Source organism: Cheilinus undulatus, linkage group 8, assembly GCF_018320785.1.
Source record: "Cheilinus undulatus linkage group 8, ASM1832078v1, whole genome shotgun sequence".
Taxonomy (NCBI): domain Eukaryota; kingdom Metazoa; phylum Chordata; class Actinopteri; order Labriformes; family Labridae; genus Cheilinus; species Cheilinus undulatus.
This window is the reverse complement of record NC_054872.1, coordinates 12,512,186-12,530,591: the sequence shown is the minus strand read 5'-3', so window position 1 is coordinate 12,530,591 and position 18,406 is coordinate 12,512,186. Positions and strand designations below refer to the sequence as shown.

At 38.9% G+C, this 18,406-nt stretch overlaps 1 protein-coding gene across 1 annotated transcript in view; it reads right to left on the bottom strand.

Moving 5' to 3' along the window:
• Nucleotides 1-18,406, bottom strand: part of eif3ea (eukaryotic translation initiation factor 3, subunit E, a) — a 47,711-nt gene that overhangs the window by 2,970 nt on the left and 26,335 nt on the right. Inside the window, exons 8-10 of the mRNA XM_041792411.1 lie at nt 16,459-16,585; nt 13,575-13,676; nt 7,549-7,658 (exon numbers count right to left, since the gene is read on the bottom strand). Of these exons, the coding sequence (XP_041648345.1) occupies nt 7,549-7,658; nt 13,575-13,676; nt 16,459-16,585 (339 nt within the window). The remainder of the gene's footprint in view (nt 1-7,548; nt 7,659-13,574; nt 13,677-16,458; nt 16,586-18,406) is intronic.

The following is an 18,406-nucleotide window of genomic DNA, read 5'->3' as shown; positions in this document are numbered from 1 at the left end:
TGCACCCCCCAACTCTCTCCCCATATTGTATGTCTCTCTTTAGCTGAAAATCAGGTGAAATTTAAACTGTTTGATAACACATTGTGCAAATGACTTTTGACTGTCTAGAGAGTTGCTTTTTCTTTTTGCTGAACTGAGACAAAGTCCCTGTAAAGTGAAATCCAAAGTTTTTGTCTTCATACACTAGATATGTTAGAATACGGTTGATGCAAACATGTGAAAACATGCTGGGTTTCATTTGGGCGGGGCCAACAGGATAAAGTGAATGCATGGAGTTATATCAAGACTAAATTAAGCAGCAAAAAGATCTGAATGATGAATTAAGAGCAAGTATTCATAGAAATGTTTTCAACCTGCTGTTTGCATATTTTGTTTAAGCATTACAAAAATATGAATATGAATATCTAATGAATATGAATATGAATATAAATATCGGAAACTTGAAAGCTGAAGTGGCCCTCATCCAGGACTGCAGGACCAAAGGTAGCCCCAAGCCAATTTGAGTTTAAGACTGCTACTCTACGGAGTTCAGGTCAGGCCACTCACAGTAATTTTGAGGTCAGCTAACAAGTTCCTAGAAGTTTTGGCCTGCTGGCAAATGAACAGCATTACCATAGCGCTTGTCAACAGATGGAAATGCAAGTCTGCCTGACCTTTCTTAGAAATTTTTAACTGTGAAACTGAAAACTATTTAACTAATTTCTTACTCAAAATAATCCATAAATTACTAGTCGAGTGTTAGTACTGCCAAAGTTTTCTTTAAAATCAGACACATGGCCAATCTAAAAAGATCAGTCTCTGTACTCAGATGGTTCCAGGTAAGCTTTTTAAAATAATCTGACTAAATCTGGGCTGCTTCTTAAAATGTGTTTTTGCATCAATACATATAAAAAGGTGTCAAATATCTCTAAGTTAACACTGGACAACATGGTCCAACATGTGTTGTGTTGCAAATGCTCAGGTAATAGTTGAAAAACAATGAGCCCATCTTATTAAAAACATGTCTACTGGTCCCCCACAAGAGGAAGCTTGATTTACAGACTTGTATGAATAACTCAATTAGACGTATACACTCTTCCGTGCTGTGAGCCCCTGTACTTAATACAGTTTTATATCTTTTGTACTTCTGTGCAGGACACCTTCTCTCCACCTGGCTGCTAAAGAGCCTCATGACATGGTGACAGTCCCTCAAATGAAAGCCAGGTTACCCTTTGATACAGCAAGACGTGGATGTGTCACAGCAGAGGGAGGGGGCACACGAGGGTGGCTGGTATTCTTTGATCCAAAGCTTTCCCCAGTGCAGCTGGCTTCCCTTGTGGCTTTCAAAATAACTAGACCCCCCGAGATATCCCCATCTAGACCCCCTTCCCCCAGCGTTTCCTGCTCCCCTTCCTTCTGTCTGACCCCCGCCTCCCTCCACGCCTACCACATTTCATATAAGGGCCCCAATAAATATCCTCAACCCCTCTGAGCACTGCCCACAATTACTACAGCAACCTTCCCTCCAATCTAAGTAAGAAATGGACCCCCACCCCCAAACCGCCACCACCTAAAACCCTTAAAAAAACACATCCATAATGAAATACTGTACGTGCACATTAGTCATTATATATTGTGTTTGTAGAAAATAACAGGGGTTATAGGTCCTATATAAAAACAATTTACTCTACTAATTATCACTTCCTGCTCCATTAATCACATTCTTTTAGACTCATTCCTTGAGTAAGCTAAAATCTGCCCAGACCACCACATTTCTCACGCCACAGCCTCTCACATCCCATCATACTTTCTATCACTATAAACGTTTGATTCTTTAAGAAATTCTTTTGGTGTAACGTAATCTTATTTTGGATTAGTGATAATGTCTGTCTTACCTCAAGAAGAAAAAAAGACTACCACTTTCTAACCCATGAATGTCGGTCAAATGGTGGCAAAGCCACATAAAGAAGGGAAGCGGAATGATGTCAGTGTCTGGATTGGGAATTAAAAGCATAAACAACAAACACAACATTACCTCAGCATAATGAGCAAAATAGTGTTTGGTCTCCAAGTGACAGTGCATATCTCTCAACACTTTCACCACAGTGAAGTGATGGAGGTGGTGAATAATGAGACTGAAAAGCACCAGTTGGGAGTCAAATCATGAGTGACTCTGCAGCTCAGAGGAAGAGAGGATATAAAGACTCAGATCAACCTGTCAGTCAGACTAATAAACTTCTAAAGCCACTTTTCTGGACATTTCAGGTCATCAGATCATGTAGAAAATGATGCCTGACAATTCAATTGCTCCTATGGATTATAATTGGGAATCTAACAAGTTTGGAAAATTGTCAGCTGTGTAATGACGCAAGTCAAAACTGTGATGGATAACACATGTCAGCAATCACACACTGATGCTATTAACATCTAGGATTTTAGTGAGCAGCAGGAAGGCTACGTTCACACTGCAGACCTTAATCCTCAGTCCTGATTTATAGCTCTGATCTGATTTTTTTTTTTTTTTTTTTTTGGTTGGCTGTTCACATTTACATTTTTGACATAGTCTGCATGCAGACTGCCATGTAAACAGATCACAGTTCTAACTAACTCAGTTGAACAACAATGTCATCATGCATCACACAGTGTTTACCGGATGTTAACATGGCAACTTTAAGTTTGAGGCTCCTCATCAGCTGCGGCCACAGAGCTATCCAGCAGTTATAATGGTTTACAGCTGAGCTTATCCCCAAAAAACAGTCTAACTAGTTGTAAAATGGACACATGAATATTATGACTGCAAAATTGATTGGAGACTTAAGCCTCTTTAAACGTAGTTTTCAGACGTTTCCCCTTTCTTTGGCTTCATTTCTTCTGTGATCATGTTCAGCCATTTCTTCCAAAATTCTTCTGAGAACAGGTCGATTATGACCGATTATCCCAAGCTTTGCTTGTACAGAAGGGCTACCATAAATCCTTATGTGGCCCAACACCTCACTGTCCCTTCATCACTGCTGACTTCCATGTTTGCTTTCACCGAGTGCAACTCACTCCCACTTCTGCTGATACAGTTGCCTGATGGTGCAGAACTAGGATTTGTATCGCTCCAGAAAGACGTCAAAGTCAGATTCAGTGTGATCTGGCTGTTCACACTGCAGTCAAATTTAAACAGATCTGATATGTATCTAATGTAGTACCACATACCATGCTGTTAAAAACCCATTTGCCCCTTCCCGAGTTCATATTTTTTCCTCTTGTCGCAGCCAGATGAAAAAAAACTATCCAAACCTATCTGGCCCTATGTGAAAAGTAATAGTCCCTGGTTTTACCAGTCTTGGTAGCAACAACTGCAAGCAAGCAATTGTAAAAACTGGCTATGATACTTTCACATCACTGTGGAGGAATATTGGCCCACTCTTCTTTTCAGAATTGTTTTCATTCAGCCACACTGGAGGATTTACCTGCATGAACAGCCTTTTAAGATCATACCACAACATCTCAATCAGATTTAAGTCCAGACTTTGACTAGGCTACTCCAAAACCTTCAATTGTTTAAAGCCATTCTGACTTGCTGGTGGGTTTCAGATCATTGTCTTGCCGCACAAACCAAGTGCGCTTGGACTTGAGGTAATGAACTGATGGCTGGACACTGTCCTTCAGGACTTTCTGGTGTAGAGCAGAATTCATGGTTTCCTCAATTACAGCAAGGCGTCCAGGTCCTGAAGAAACAAAGCAGCCCCTGAACATCACACTACCACCACGTGTAACTGTTGGTATGATGTTCTTTTTATGAAATGCCTGATGTAACGGGACACAAATGTTACAAAAAGTTCAACTTTTGTCTTGCCTGTCAACAGAGTAGCCACCAAAAGTCTTGGAGATCATCCAGATGTTTTTTTTGTCAAATGTGAGACAATCCTTTTTCTTCTTCTAGGTCAGCAGTGGTTTTGGCCTTGAAACTCTCTCATGATTGCCATTTCTGCCCAGTCTCTTTCTAAATGATGAATCATGAACACTGACCTTAACTGAGTCAAGTGAGGCCTGCAGGTCTTTACATGTTGTTCTTTGCTCTTTTGTAACCTCCTAGATGAGTGGTTGATGAGCTCTTGGCATAATATTGGTAGGCCCACCACTCCTTGGAAGGTTCACCACTGTTCCAAGCTTTCCCCATTTGTGGATAATGTCTCGATGGGTTAACTTGAGTACCAAGGCCTTTGAAATGGCTTTGTAAGCTGCCTGTTCTCATCTGTTCTTGAATTTCTTTAGATGGCACCATGTTGTGTTGCTTTTTAAAATCTTTTAGCCTACTTTACTTTGCAATAAGGTTTAATTTAAGTGATTTCTCAATTCAGCAGGTCTGGCAGTAACCAGGCCTGGGTGTGGCCAGTGAAATTGAGCGTAGCTTTCCAAAAAATTCGGTGAATCACAGTTACTCCATGAGTTAACAAGCACGACAAATATACAAAAAAATAAGAAATCTAGAAGTCAGAGCTTTTTCACATCACTGTATGAGCGAGGAAAGAAAATCAGATTTGATTCACTTTAAACTGCAGTATGAATATTGCCTAAATCTCTTTAAAGCAATGCATCCACCTCTAAATCATGCCATCCAAGTGTGAACTACAAAAACACCAGTCAACATCTGTTAAAAGCACATCTCCATTAGACTCAGTGACATGTAAAAACATCTTCCTGTATTTACCCAAGAATAAAGAAATCTAAAGCAAATTTGAATCAATTTTGTCTTTGGTTCCCTTTATTAGCCATGTGATTAAGTGACTGTTGCACAGGCGTACTGGGTGTTTTGTTTGGCAATTTAGTAAAGTGGGGGCACATGCCAGTCAAGTCCAGGTCAGATATGATGATCAAAACAAACATGATCTGGTTTCCTTGCCGGGGAGTTACGCTAACCCCTAACCTCTCTAAACGTGATCTGTGCTGCAAAACACAAGAGCACAGGAACACAGAGCGCCCCAAAAGGCCCAGGGCCTTGGCCTGTACATGCCAAATCCTCTAATCTAATTTATAATACAAAATCTGGCAATGTTTTTCTCCCAGGAAGGACATTTGTAAATCAGAGGAGGGTTTACTTTGCTTTACCTCATTGTCTCTCGGAGAGGTGTACAGCAGCTAACCCTACTTAAACCTCTAAGAAAAAAAAAAAGAGGAAGGGAAAAAAAAAAATAAAAGGAAAAGGAGGGAGACATGAGGGGGAAGCAGGGAATGGGTCTGACTCGAACAACCTATGCTATTGACATCCTTTGGCCCTAAAGCCAAGTAGACAGCCTCCATGGCTGGTTTTATTTTACACAACCATGATCCTGTTCCTTTGGGGAGAGGGGATCACTTTCATTTCGACCCTTTCCTCACTCTGGCTCCTGAGCTTTCGACTTCAGGCTAGGGGATTCCTTTGGGTCACAATACCAACCTCACACTTGAAGAGAAGGGTCACGCACTGAGGTCTAAATCTGTTAGAGGAGAATTTAGGGGCTTCCTTCTCAAAAATAGACCCCTTTCTTAACATGACTGCTCTGAAATGAATGCATTGTTAAACACTAACATATGATAGCATTTGGGACTTGAAGCCATTTGGAGTAACTTCGCTTTCAGCTTGGGTAAAATTGATTTTCGGGAAAACCGAAATGATCGTGTGGTATTTTTAATGACTCAATTGTGAGGTGGAAAGATCCTTAGTGTTACATCCAAATACACAAGACACTCTTTCCAACTACCAGGGAGCTGTTGTGTACAAATACTCTCTCGTGATGAGGGGAAAAAACGGCCCAAATGATCGTGCGTCTGAAGCATTTACTCCAAATGTCAAAGGACAAGTGTGCGTTTGAGGTCACAGAAGGGTCCCACTGCTGAGATGTTCATTGAAGGACGAAGAAAATAAACGCTTTGAATCAAAGAGGCAAAACAACGCTAAATTGGAAACACACTCAGGATACTGAGAAGTCTAGACAAAAAGATGTGTATGCAATTACGAAAGCAGGCTGAGTCCCATTTTCACTGCCTACAGTAAGTTTTACATAAGCCTTTATTGCATAAAACAACTAAATTACGCCAACTTCTGGTCTACTTTTGTGTCCTAAGCTGTGGGCAAACGGCAAGTTAAATATCTGTGAAACCATCATGGCCAACAGCTGTAAAAATGTCCTCATTAAAAACAGCCATCAAATTCATTTGGGTCCACGCTTGGGTGCAGAGGGCTTCTGGGTAGACGACTAATGACTTGGAATTTGGGTGTCTTTCAAAAATAGACATGTTCTGTCATTCGTCATAACACAAACGAAAATAAACACGGAAATCCCTGAAACTGCTCTGATATGCTGTTTCTGCCTCCGAGACCTCAACTTACCGAGGGCCCGAGATGGAGAAAAAAGGTGAAAAGTAGAAAAATCACCATTTGACTTCCTCTTTCTGTGTGACCACTAACCTTTGTGGTCTTTAACAAGTAAATGGATCCAATTGCAGTAAGTCTGCCAAAAAGAACCAGGACTCCTAATCAATTCCAGACAATCTGCAACTGGAGATTTCGACAGGGCCTGATCATGTTCCACAGTTCAACCTTGACTACAGACCTCCACGGCTGTATAGAACAGTCAATGCAATCATTTTCGTGTCAACAGAAGTAATTCATTCCCCCTTTCTGTAGAGCATTGAATATTGGAAATGCAGACCTTCCCTCAAATGTTCAGCCATCACTTTGTGCTTCATGGGCAATATACTTTGAATATGGCTTCCTTGAAGTAGTAGGAAATCTGTACTGTAAATTATTTAGGAACAGGATAACCAAAGGAAATCTTCTGCATTACCTCATATCAGTGATTAGATACAGCAGCAAGCACAAATCTACAGTGACAACAACAATGATTAATGGATGATTTCAGCGAACACTCTCTCTTTATCTTAGTCACTCTAAAACTGATACACAAAGGCAGCCAAATCCTATAATCTCTCTTAATTACCGACAATTATGATATCTGTTTTTCTTCTCTCCACTATAATTAGCTTTGACTAAATTTCTTGGTTTTGGGGAAGCATCCAAAGACAATTTTATTTTAAATTACAAGTCAATAAAGACACAAAACCCTCTGACCTCCTTTTACTCAAAGAAAAGGCCCTGAAAGGTTCCTGCAAGCAAGAGCAGCCGGGAACGTCTCAGGATGTCTAAACCCTGACCTCTTCCTGGGAGAAAACTATCCACAAATTGGCCTTGGACAGGTGGTCTTAAAAGCTTAGTGAGCAGAGTAACCTGTGGAGACCTGGAAGTAGTTAAAACTCACAATACTTAATCCTTGAGATGTTTGGGGTCGGTGTTGCTGTGTGTAGAGGGGGCAATAAACACTTATCTGTGAGGAGAATTCCACTTATCACTAAGGCCAGGTTCTTACTTCCTGTTAACAGACCGCTTTCAAAGTATTCTGACAGCAGAAAAGACTTCCTGTTAGTCTTTAAAGATGTCTGGCAAAGATTCTGCTATGCAACATTATCAGGGCTCAAAAATAACAGTAAAATCCCCAGACATAATAACTGCTAGTGTCATGTTTGACTACACTGATGACTTACTTGATGCTGATGCACTGGTGGATCCTGCAGAAGGTCTCAAAGATGAAGAGACGGGCATTCTCAATGAAGTCCTCAAGGCAAGCAACCAAGAAGAAGTCATTCACAAGAACCTAAGAGACAAGAGAAAATATGTTTTATTGAACATTTATCTGAAATTAACCAGACACACCAGACAGATTATTTTACAAGTCCACAACATGAGAGTTATTCACATTCATGTGTGCGACAGTTCATAGACGGTGTTTGGATAGGCAAAATCCTTCAAAAAAGGACTTTGAGAGTGATTGGATGAAGGCTCTGTCCATCACATTCAGTATGGGCCAGAAGTAAGTAAGCATCATACAGAATACATTACAGACCACAAGCTCAACAGGCAGCTGTTATCATTGTTCCCCATCAGAGGAGCCAGTTGGTAAATCAAAATATTGCTGAAGACGGCCAGGAGAAGAGTAAAAACATGGTTTCCATTGAGAAAAGCTTTTAGTGTGGTTCTTTGCGCTTCCTTTAAAAAAGAAAGGTTGTCCAGCTGTGATAAAACTGCTACTTTAGCTTCAACCACACTTATCTCACCAGTCACCATTGTTTACCCATTCTCTGAAGGGGACGAGCATATCGGCTAAAACTCCTGCAAGATGGACCTGCCTGATGACAGACATGGAATCTGGCCAATCCACTGGTTTAACAAGGTTCATTTGTATACAGCCTGTACAATTTATTCAGTTTTTTCAGTTTTTTGACAACTATGTTGTCAACTAGTGTATTTAAGAATCTCTAGGGATGCATGATATTTGATTTTCTTTGTCAATATCCAATACACTGATATTTACAAATTCATTCATAGATGTAGTTTAGACCTAAAACCAAAAACTAAAAACTAAAACTTTAGACTAAGTCTTTAAAACAAACTTCAGTTTAAGGAATACGGATGAACAAAGAAAGACCTCAGCTATCGCAGATGTGTTGGTCCTGCCTAAACCTCCATAAACTTAGTTGTGCAAATGATTGATATTTACAACCAATGTAGGCCAATATCTTCAGACAATATGTTGCTTGTAAGTATCGTCAGAATTTCTATATCTTGCCAATAATATTGTGCATCCCCAAGAGAACATTACCTTCTTTTAATTATGTTAGGTTATACGGTACTGTGCAGAACCTTTAGGCATGCTTGGGCCAAAAAATTAAGGATAAATCAAGGCGTAGATGAGACAAGTAAGTCCCCTGTGGAAACCACTGGGCAGGAAAGAGGACTGACACTAGGGCTGGACAATTAATTGAAAATTCGATTAAATCGCAATATGGCCTGCTGCAATTTTCAAATCGCAGAAGATGCAATATTTCTTGACCTGAAATTTTTGTCAAATAGCACTTTAAAACTTCTCTTTTTTTTGCAGCTGAGATGTTATGCATTAGAGATCATGCAATCATCCACAGGCAATTTTTTAGAATAGTCTATAAAATCTTACTTTTTTAAAGTTTTTCTTATTAAATATGACAATGACATAAAAACTATAACTCCCTTCAGTACATCAATTCGCAATACAAGTCAAAATCACACATTACAATTAGATATTTTTCAAAATTGTTCAGCTCTAGTTTTATTCAATATTGTGTTGGTGATAATATAGAATTATTTATTGCTTGTGTTTGTTGCGAAAAAACATAATATAAGGAACTTAAGAAATAATCGAATATCAAATCCCAATTGCAGTACTAGGGAAAAATATCGCAATTAGATTATTTTTCCAAATCATTCAGCCCTAATTGACACAACCCGAGTCGTGCTCTGAATGCCTTTACATTTTACCAGGGGCATGGGGAAAATATCTGTTAAAAAAATAACAAAGATTACACCTTTGGGGTGACTATAGGGATGATATGGCAAGCACGGCCTAGGGTATCCTCTAGGGTAGTAGGGGTTTCCACAAGCACCGGTCATGCTTTGGATGTCCCAAGGGCCTAAAATCCGCTAGAGATCTTCAGGCATATGACATGTCCAGCTTGACTCTGGCTGACCTTTCCTGCCTCTCCAGCCCCAGGACGTGGCACATCAGGCCTCATGATGAATCCCTCGCCTTACATTTAACATAAATGTTTGTTTACATACAACTATTACTAGCGCAACCTGCTTTCCTTCAGTTCTCCAGACATACGTGGTGATTTCTCCTGCTGCTGCTCCTGTAAACCGCTTTGTGACAATCTCATCAGCTATACATTTTATAAAACCATCCAAATAAACAACCCATGTTGGGAAAAGCTTCACCATTTTTCCATTTCTTTTGTAGTATTTAACACTCTGTCATAACTTTTAACAAACCATAAGTCAATTTTTCTATAAAAATAAAATCCAAGCAGGAATGAAGTAGCCAGAAGAAAGTATAAAAAAATAGCAGAGAATGGTTTGCTGAGAAAGTGAGAAAAGTGACTGGGTCCTTTACAGAAGCCTTATCATCCAGCTATAATATCAAGCACCATTAAATAGAATGCATTTTTAGATAAGGATGAACACTGCGCACTAGGTCTTTCATTTGATGATTCTTGCTTGAGTATGGAAATCTTTATGCTAACAAGATTGAAGGTTGTATCAAGGAAAACTGGTTGAGTACAAAAATAATTCTGGGACTTTCTCACATTACTAAAAGCAACTAGAATCAATAAATTTAGTATGAGGAGTTGTCAGTGTAGATCTTCAAGTTTTTAAACTGTCAAAAAAAAATCATCTAAATGAAGTCAAAGTCATGGGTTTTGATATAGCTAGAGTAAAGGAGGATCATGCTACAAATGTATATTAATGAAAGGTTTGTCTTGGCTTCAGTTTAAAGATGAGAGGTCACTGTGTAAGGTATAAGTAATTCAGATCCTGCAAGGTGCTTCAAATCAGCCAGAAATCTTAGAGTCGTGTAAACACCACATGAGACAGTACAGTAAGAAAAGATTCAGCCACAGAGATGACCACAGTGTCTGTGACTTATCACCAGTCATCTGGTCTGGTGCTTCAATGTCAACCCTGCTGGTTTGCCAACTTTCTCAGCTACAGTCATCCAACAATTGTAGCGTCGCCAGTCCAAATAAACTCACAGATGAGAGAAAGTCTTTTCAACCGTCCATGCACAGTATCACCTGTGGCTTGTTACACTAAGAAATACAGCCTTGCTTTGAGTCTTTGACACTACTGCATATGGCCAATTCATCTACTGTAAATGTTCATGACCCAGCTATGGCCCCAGAGGTACCACTGTGTGAAATGCTCCCATTTCTCAGTACGTGCTGCATTCCAGCTCTCCATTCAGTGCTATTTCACATCACAAGCCTCCATCTTCAAAAGTTCTCTTTGAATGACCAGCACTTTGTTTTCTTAAGCTGAGAACGCTGCCCGAGTTCTGCTCGAATAAATCTCAACTACATGGCACTATCAGGCAATGCACATTTCAGCTAAGACAACGCTTATCTAAGGCTGATAAACTTTGAACAGCTAACTGCCCTAATTACTGTCATCTGGGATTCAGACCACGAAGCTTAAACAAATTCTGAGAGGGGCTTCGAGAGCTCTTTTATGTGCAATCTAAAGGCCTGACTATAGGTAAGCCTATACATTTCATTCTTTGACATGCAAGCATCTAACATCTGACAGTGATTCCAGATTTGGGTGGAGTGGGAAAGATACCAAAACACTTGCACAGTACGAACAGGACAATTTAAACCAAACTAAACCCTCCATTTGAAAGCACTTGGCCCCAACTATAAAACAGAGTAGCGTGATCTGAAGACAGGAGAGCTGAAAACAATACCCATATCTTGCCATTATAGCAATCAGTAAATAGATGGGTGCCACTCGTCTCAGTGGCTCAAAATTGATGCAGTACAAATGCTCATCAAGACAAGAGCCCATCCCAATGGGGTATCCATTTACCTCAATCCCTCCAAAGTCTGCGAAACATCCCCTTACCTCGGAAATAATGTGCTTTTTAAAGGCTTGCGTGTAAATTTTTGTGCAGGGCCCAAAAATGCATTACTGACTTCAAACAAGACCATTTTGGAAAAATGTTTGCAGACCAACACAGGTAATGCATTAAAGGTGCAGTTAAACATTTTTGGAACCACCCACCTCGTTAGACCGGCTTGTGAACTGGAGCAGGTCAATAGAGGGCTTTTGTGCCTACTGGACATGCTCTGATAAGACTGACAGGTAGGCCAGTGCTAAAAGCACCTGGAATAGCTTGGGCTCTGACCTGAGAGGTAGTTGAGATCCAGCATCTGTTTCAACCACAGAGGAGTCTCTGTAAACAGAACCCTGTGAGGCAAGGTCAAGACCAACCCAGAGAGCTCCTAAAAAAGTGCGTGCAAGTGTTTAACAAGGTCAGCGATGGAGGGCTTGTGTCATGTCTTCGCTGTAATGGGATACAGCTATAATATTGTTGATAGTTCATGTCATCATTTGGAGATGGCCCCTGGAGGTCTTTGCACAGGAAAAATCTCATTTTCCTCTTGGAAGGTGCTTTGGATTTTTTCTAACTGTGCACAGATTTTTGGAGGGAATAAGAAGTAAAAGCAAATCTGCCAAAGACGGTTTGGTTTTTAACTTTCCCATTTGTTAAACAGTGATTCAGGAAGCTGAAGACTACTTTTATTAGCCTAAATTGATAGAAACAAAACTGAGCCATCAGAAAGCTGCTGACATGATTTATAAACATTTCTCCAGGGAAAGAGCCATTTAAATAGGCCAGATGTTTTTAATTTTGAAGGTTTACTGTTGAGAGGCAAAGGATGAAAAAGTAGCCAAATAACCTCAAGATTTCCCCTTTATTTCTTTATAGGTTTAAATCATCAAGTCATCTGGGAAAACAAATTACAGTGAATACCAAAATAATTTACTTAAAGATGAAAATAAATAAATAGATGGAAAAACACCAGCTAGGACACCTGCTCTTGCTACTTTTTCTATCGTCTACGGACAGTGTCCCAAGAGTCTGGGCAGCCTCTCACTAAAACGTCTGCAGAGTTTTCACCATTACTAAAACAGGTTTATTATTACTTCATACAAATGCTTTCTATCATAACCAAATGCTGTATCTTACTGGATTTAAACATCTCAAACAATGTTCCATGGCAAAATATGGTCTACTGTACATCCTCTTTTATGAGGGCTAAGGTTCCCAAACATCAAACTTTTTTTTCTTAAAACATGCTTTAAAGTTTAAAGAATGAGGATGAATAAAGAAAAAGATCTCAACTTACAAAGGTCTGTCAGTCCAGCCTTAAACTCCACTACTTTATTAGTATATATGGCCAATTTTTACAGTCAATATATGCTGATATTCACTGCCAAATTACTGGATGTAAATATTGGCAGAAATTTTAATATATCTGCCAAAATCGATATCAGGCCAATAATATCGTGCATCCCTAGTTTCTGGAGTAATAAATGAAGTTGTTCTGATCCCGATACCAGTGTTGGAAATACATCTCATACAGCTTAAAATGAAATTATTAATAATGGCGAAATTACATGTTCATGCACAGATCTGACACCGTTTTGTTTAACTTTATATTTTGATCCATTTAGCCATGCTAAATGTTGTGGTTATAAACAAGAACAATCAACCATCACATCAAAGACAACTGTTACATTTAGCTATTACAAACCAAAATTGAAATAAATGCTCTAATTAGTGAGGCAATAACAAATATTCCATCTCACAATAAATGTCTGCATGCCTCTGTGGAGACTTTGGCTTACAGTATAAAGCTTAAACTGATGAGTCAATTACAGACCATACTAAAATCTGACAGCAGATTCTCACAGTGGCCATGAAGATCTCTGTATTTCATTTAAAGATATGATTACCAATAGTTTGTCCATACTGAACCAAGGTAGTCTAGAGGGTAAAAAACACTGAATGATTTCAATAGTGACAAACTTTAATGCGTGTGAATGTTCTCGCTCCTGGGTGGAAAATAGACGAGTGAGTTCATCAGGGAGAGGCTGATAGACCAGGAACAATCAAGGATGGATAGTGTTTACTTACAGACTCACACTCCCTGAGCTTCTTCTGGGCGCTGTCGAAGTCGAAGTTTACGTATAGGCATTCCACAAACTCTGTGATCGGATCTTTGTAGGTGTAAGATTCCTGAAAACAACATAAGATTAAAATCAGTCATTAAGATATTAAGATAGTAACTTTATTTAAGTAGAGCCATTCATACAAAAAAACGCCCAAAATGCCTGAAAAATGATTTTTTAACTCAGGCTGACAAAAACTTTTTAAGGACAGGAGTTAGCACTTAAAGTTCCTGCACAGTCTATCGGCATTGTTTAAGAAATATATTTCTGTAGAGATAATCTCGCTAATACACCGCTCAGTGCGCCACACTCTCCCTCATTAAAGGCAATTGCAAATCAACGATTCCTCCCTCCTTCAGCCATTAATACACCAAAAATGATTCATCTTGATGATCAAAAACTGGGATATTTCTGAAACAGAAATATTGGTACCAGATTTCAGTACACTATCCCTAGCGTGGCTCTACGATACAATATTATCACGATACTTCTGCAACAATGAGATATTATTGCAATTTTAAACATTTTGCAATACACTGAGTATTGCAATACCTTATACTGTGATACGTTGCCCTCTATACCATTTTTCAACTGTTTAGCTGAATTAGCATTAGCCTTGCCTTCAGTTTTATTGTATTACTGCAGTATTTTATTTTCATGAGGCACTCTGTGCAAACCCCATGTGTCATGTCCATGTTGTTCTTTCTCTGCTTGCATTCCTAATGTCCTGTCCCTGGTGCCGCCACATTGGCTGTGCTAACTTTCTCCTGCTGTATGACCGTCACCTCTGCCGTCCTCACTGGACAAAGAGCGCAACAGCATCACCAAGTGGCCAAAAAAGCAACTGATGTTACGTATCATAGACTTCAGTTCATATCAGCAATTAATTTTTTAAAAATTGATACTTGGCGGAAGATACGATCAAGGTCATAATAGTTTTATATTTTTCATTAGTTTTATTTCTTATTTCGTATGCACCTTTTCCTTAAATTTTCAGTTTAGTTTTAATTAGTTTTTACTGCTGTTTGTTTTAGTCGAGTTTTAATTCGTTTTAATGCTAGTTTTGTCTGCAATGTGGGATACCTGTCTAGGGCAAGACCAAAAAGTTCACCTCACTTTGTTTAGTTTTTTTAATTATTCGATTTTAATGTTTGTATAAAGCTCAAGACCTAAAATCACTGTTGTGTGAAGTTGTCATCAATCAAATCAGGCGATTTTACTCTCTCCAGGCTTAGGTGTTCATGTCAGTCAGTATTCTAGGGTTAAAGACTAAAACTAAGGAGATATTGTCCCTAATTTTATTTCATTTCAGTTAGTTTTCTTTGCGTAAAATACAGTTTTAGTAAGTTAGTAGTGAGTTTTAGTTTTATAGGTAAAGCTTAGTTTTTATTTAGTTTCAGTTAACTACAATTCAGTGTTAATTTTGGCAGCTATTTTTAAATTTAGTCTTAGTTTCAGTTTTGGAGTTTAAATGAAATACATTTTAGTTTAAGTCACTTTTTAGTAATTTCTATCCTTTTTAGTTTTAGTTGATGAAAACTCAAAACATTTTAGTCTAGTTTTAGTCCATAAAAATTTCTCATATTTTAGTCTTTATTTTTATTCTAAGCATTTATTATCTTTCTATATCTGGTACCAAATCATGGTATTGTGTTCCATGCACTTTGCCAAACCTGGGGTCCCTGCTTTCCACAGCTCAGAGGCAGAATAGCTGGCTGCAAAGCTTTTTTTGACAGATATACCCACAACGGAGAAATATCACAGATTTTGTATGTTCCACGAAAACTACATTACATTTTAGTCTAGTTTTAGTCATCTTGATGAAAACTAAACTTAGTTTTTGTGAGTTTTAGTCATCACAGATCTATTTTTGTTAGTCTAGTTTTTGTCATGGAAAAAAGGCTGTCGACGAATAGTTTTAGTCATATTTTTAACAAAATTAACACTACTAAAACCATTTTAACATTTTTGTTTTAGTTATTTAGTTAGTTTTAGCTAACTATAATAACCTTGGATACGATACAATATATCGTCTCACAACATATTGTGATACTACGCTATATCGATTTTTTTCCCCTCACCCCTGGTGATTGGGTGTCAAATGATTCACCTAGGAACATCTATAGTTTAGGGCCATAAAATCTAAAAGCTATCCCACCAAAATCGTTGTGCAATAAAATGGGCATTTGATTTGCGAAATCAGCATAAGGAAGTCAGTGGCGTATGTATGGGGACAAATAAATTAAGGCTTAATGATGAGTAAAAGGATTCTAAAATTAATTATAAACATAAAATATCTAATGATAACAAAACTGGCATAATGCCAGAACATGCCCTATGATTATTCACTGAAACTTAATGTTATCGATGTTTACTAACATTAATATGACAACAATAGAGCATGCAGATACTTAAAGATGGAGTTAAAGACTTAAATATGAAATGTTCAAGTTATTTATCGAGTCTATTAAAAATGATGATTTTCAGCATGAATGCATTAAATATTAAATCCTACTTTGGTTTATTCGCTGATTATTGTGACTATGTAGTCAAAATAACCACCCTCAACAAAAATTACTTTAAATCCTAATAAATGACAGGATTTTAGTGGAAACACATGACAAACACTGCCCAATCATGATCTAAACAGTCCAAAACTGATCTGAGACCACAGAGCACAGAGTACATGCTGCAGCCATCATTCGTAACTGTTATTGTTGTGGAGTGAATGGGCACAGTGCAACACAATAGGAAAAACTGAGTGTTAAGAGAGCTGTTCAATTACCTGTCCAGTAACTTATTTTATACATATTCTTTTGAAAAAAGGGGGAGAACAGAATATCTGGTACCTGCTGAATGACCTTCACCAAATCCTTCAGAACCTGCCGGCGCTTACGGACATCCTTGTTTGTGATGACCGCTGTGGTTAGGTAACGCAGAATGTGCGGGCACATTGTCTGGATGGCATTGAGGTATCTGGAACAAGAGGGGATAAAAGTAATCAGATCAATGTAAGAAAAGACGATTGTTTCAGGGACACATAATAAAACATTTTGGCTGCATGTTGGGCTGCTGGCATTTAGGACACAGAAAGAGCCTTTGCAGCTGAAACAGATAAATGTCCTAACAGGACCCTCACTTCTGGATATGGGTCCCAGCCTTAAGCCGTCTCTTTCATTAGTGCCCCGTGAGAGGGAGGAGGAAAAGGAAACCCTGGCACGAAGATATAGATCAGTGAGCAAGGACCTGCCCAGTAGCTGAAACCCAATCCAGCAGGGACTGATGTTTCAACCACAGGTCAACTGGCTCAGGTCTGAACACAAGAGACAGGACGCTGTTACAGGCTGATCTAATCCCACACCAGCTCTGGAGACAGTGTTCTCAATAAAGAAAAACATGTAAGCTCCACACATACCGGCAGTAGACAACTTGTCCTATCAGGATGGTAATCAATAGACATTACCTGTCGTCAAAACTCCTTATTGGTTTTTAAGTAGCTTTGAACTTCGCCCTCCACTCAACCCCAACTTGACCAAATTAAAACAGAAAAGAGGAAGTTGAGTGGGCCCCTTAAGGTCTGCTGGAGTTAAGAACAGAGGAACACATGGAGCTCAGAGAGAGCCGACTTCAGTTTAATTAGCTGAAACAATTAAAGGGACAGGAGACCTGTGGTAGTAGTGATGTTGAGTCTAAAAACAGCAGTGGGCTGCTTGGCAAAGCCATCGTCAACCTGGTTTTAGGAGCACTCGCTCCCTCCTTCTCTTTGTAGTTGTTCAACTCCCGTGGAAGACCGCAGCGCTCCGTGCTGTGTTCCTGATTAACTTACACCTACTCACTCTCCAGGGGGGCTCCAGTGGCAAGAAAACTTGCATGAGTCACTTTACCATATCTGGGGGGAACTCACTCAACCCCACTTAGGGGAATTTATCTTTCTCTCTTTTTGAGTTTTGAAACAGCAAGCATCGCCGCACTGGTTTACTGAAGATGCTACTGAGGCATGCAGCCAAGAAATCAAGTATGAGTTCAGATTTCCTCTGTTCAGGGGGGTCTGTGGGAGAACACAGGGAGGGACACTTCATGGCATGTCTAGGAAAGAAAATTATTTAGAACAACTAAATAAGTCATACAGACAACTAGCATGTGACATATTACTTTCCTAGTATTTGCCATGTTTGCAACTGTGTCATATTTCAATCCATATTCCAGTGCCAGTCTTCAGCAAAGCCATAAAGTCCCATCTAAATTTCACACGGAACACTGTAATGGGTATAATAGTATTAGTGTACCATTATGTTAATTCACATTGATTTTCAGCACTGTCAAAACAATGGGGGCTTTAATTACATGCACAGACATGGACTGTCCATAACTCCAAACTCATAGATTCATAGACTTGGAGGTGCATTCCTGATGAATGCAGGAGTATTTAGTGCTGCCAAAATTGACATCATGAAGATTGTGATCATTCAGCCCCCTAGGAAATGTACATAAACATAAGCCATGTTGAAGCAGTATTCAATCATTTAATTGTAAATTGATAATATCAAATCAGGCACGTGAAAATGTTTAGTTAACATAAAGCAGGCTGGTTTATCATTCTTTTTAGTCATTTATGGAACATTTTCAGTGTTTAATTTCACAGCTATTGTCCATTGAGTCTCAGCCTAACCTTAGATTAAAATGTTTGTTAAAGTAACATTTAAATCTTTCTTTACCTTAAGAGATTTAGACAAGTTTAGTCCACAAAAATGTAAAAAACATTTCAGTCCAATTTGTCAATGAAAATATTTAAATTTT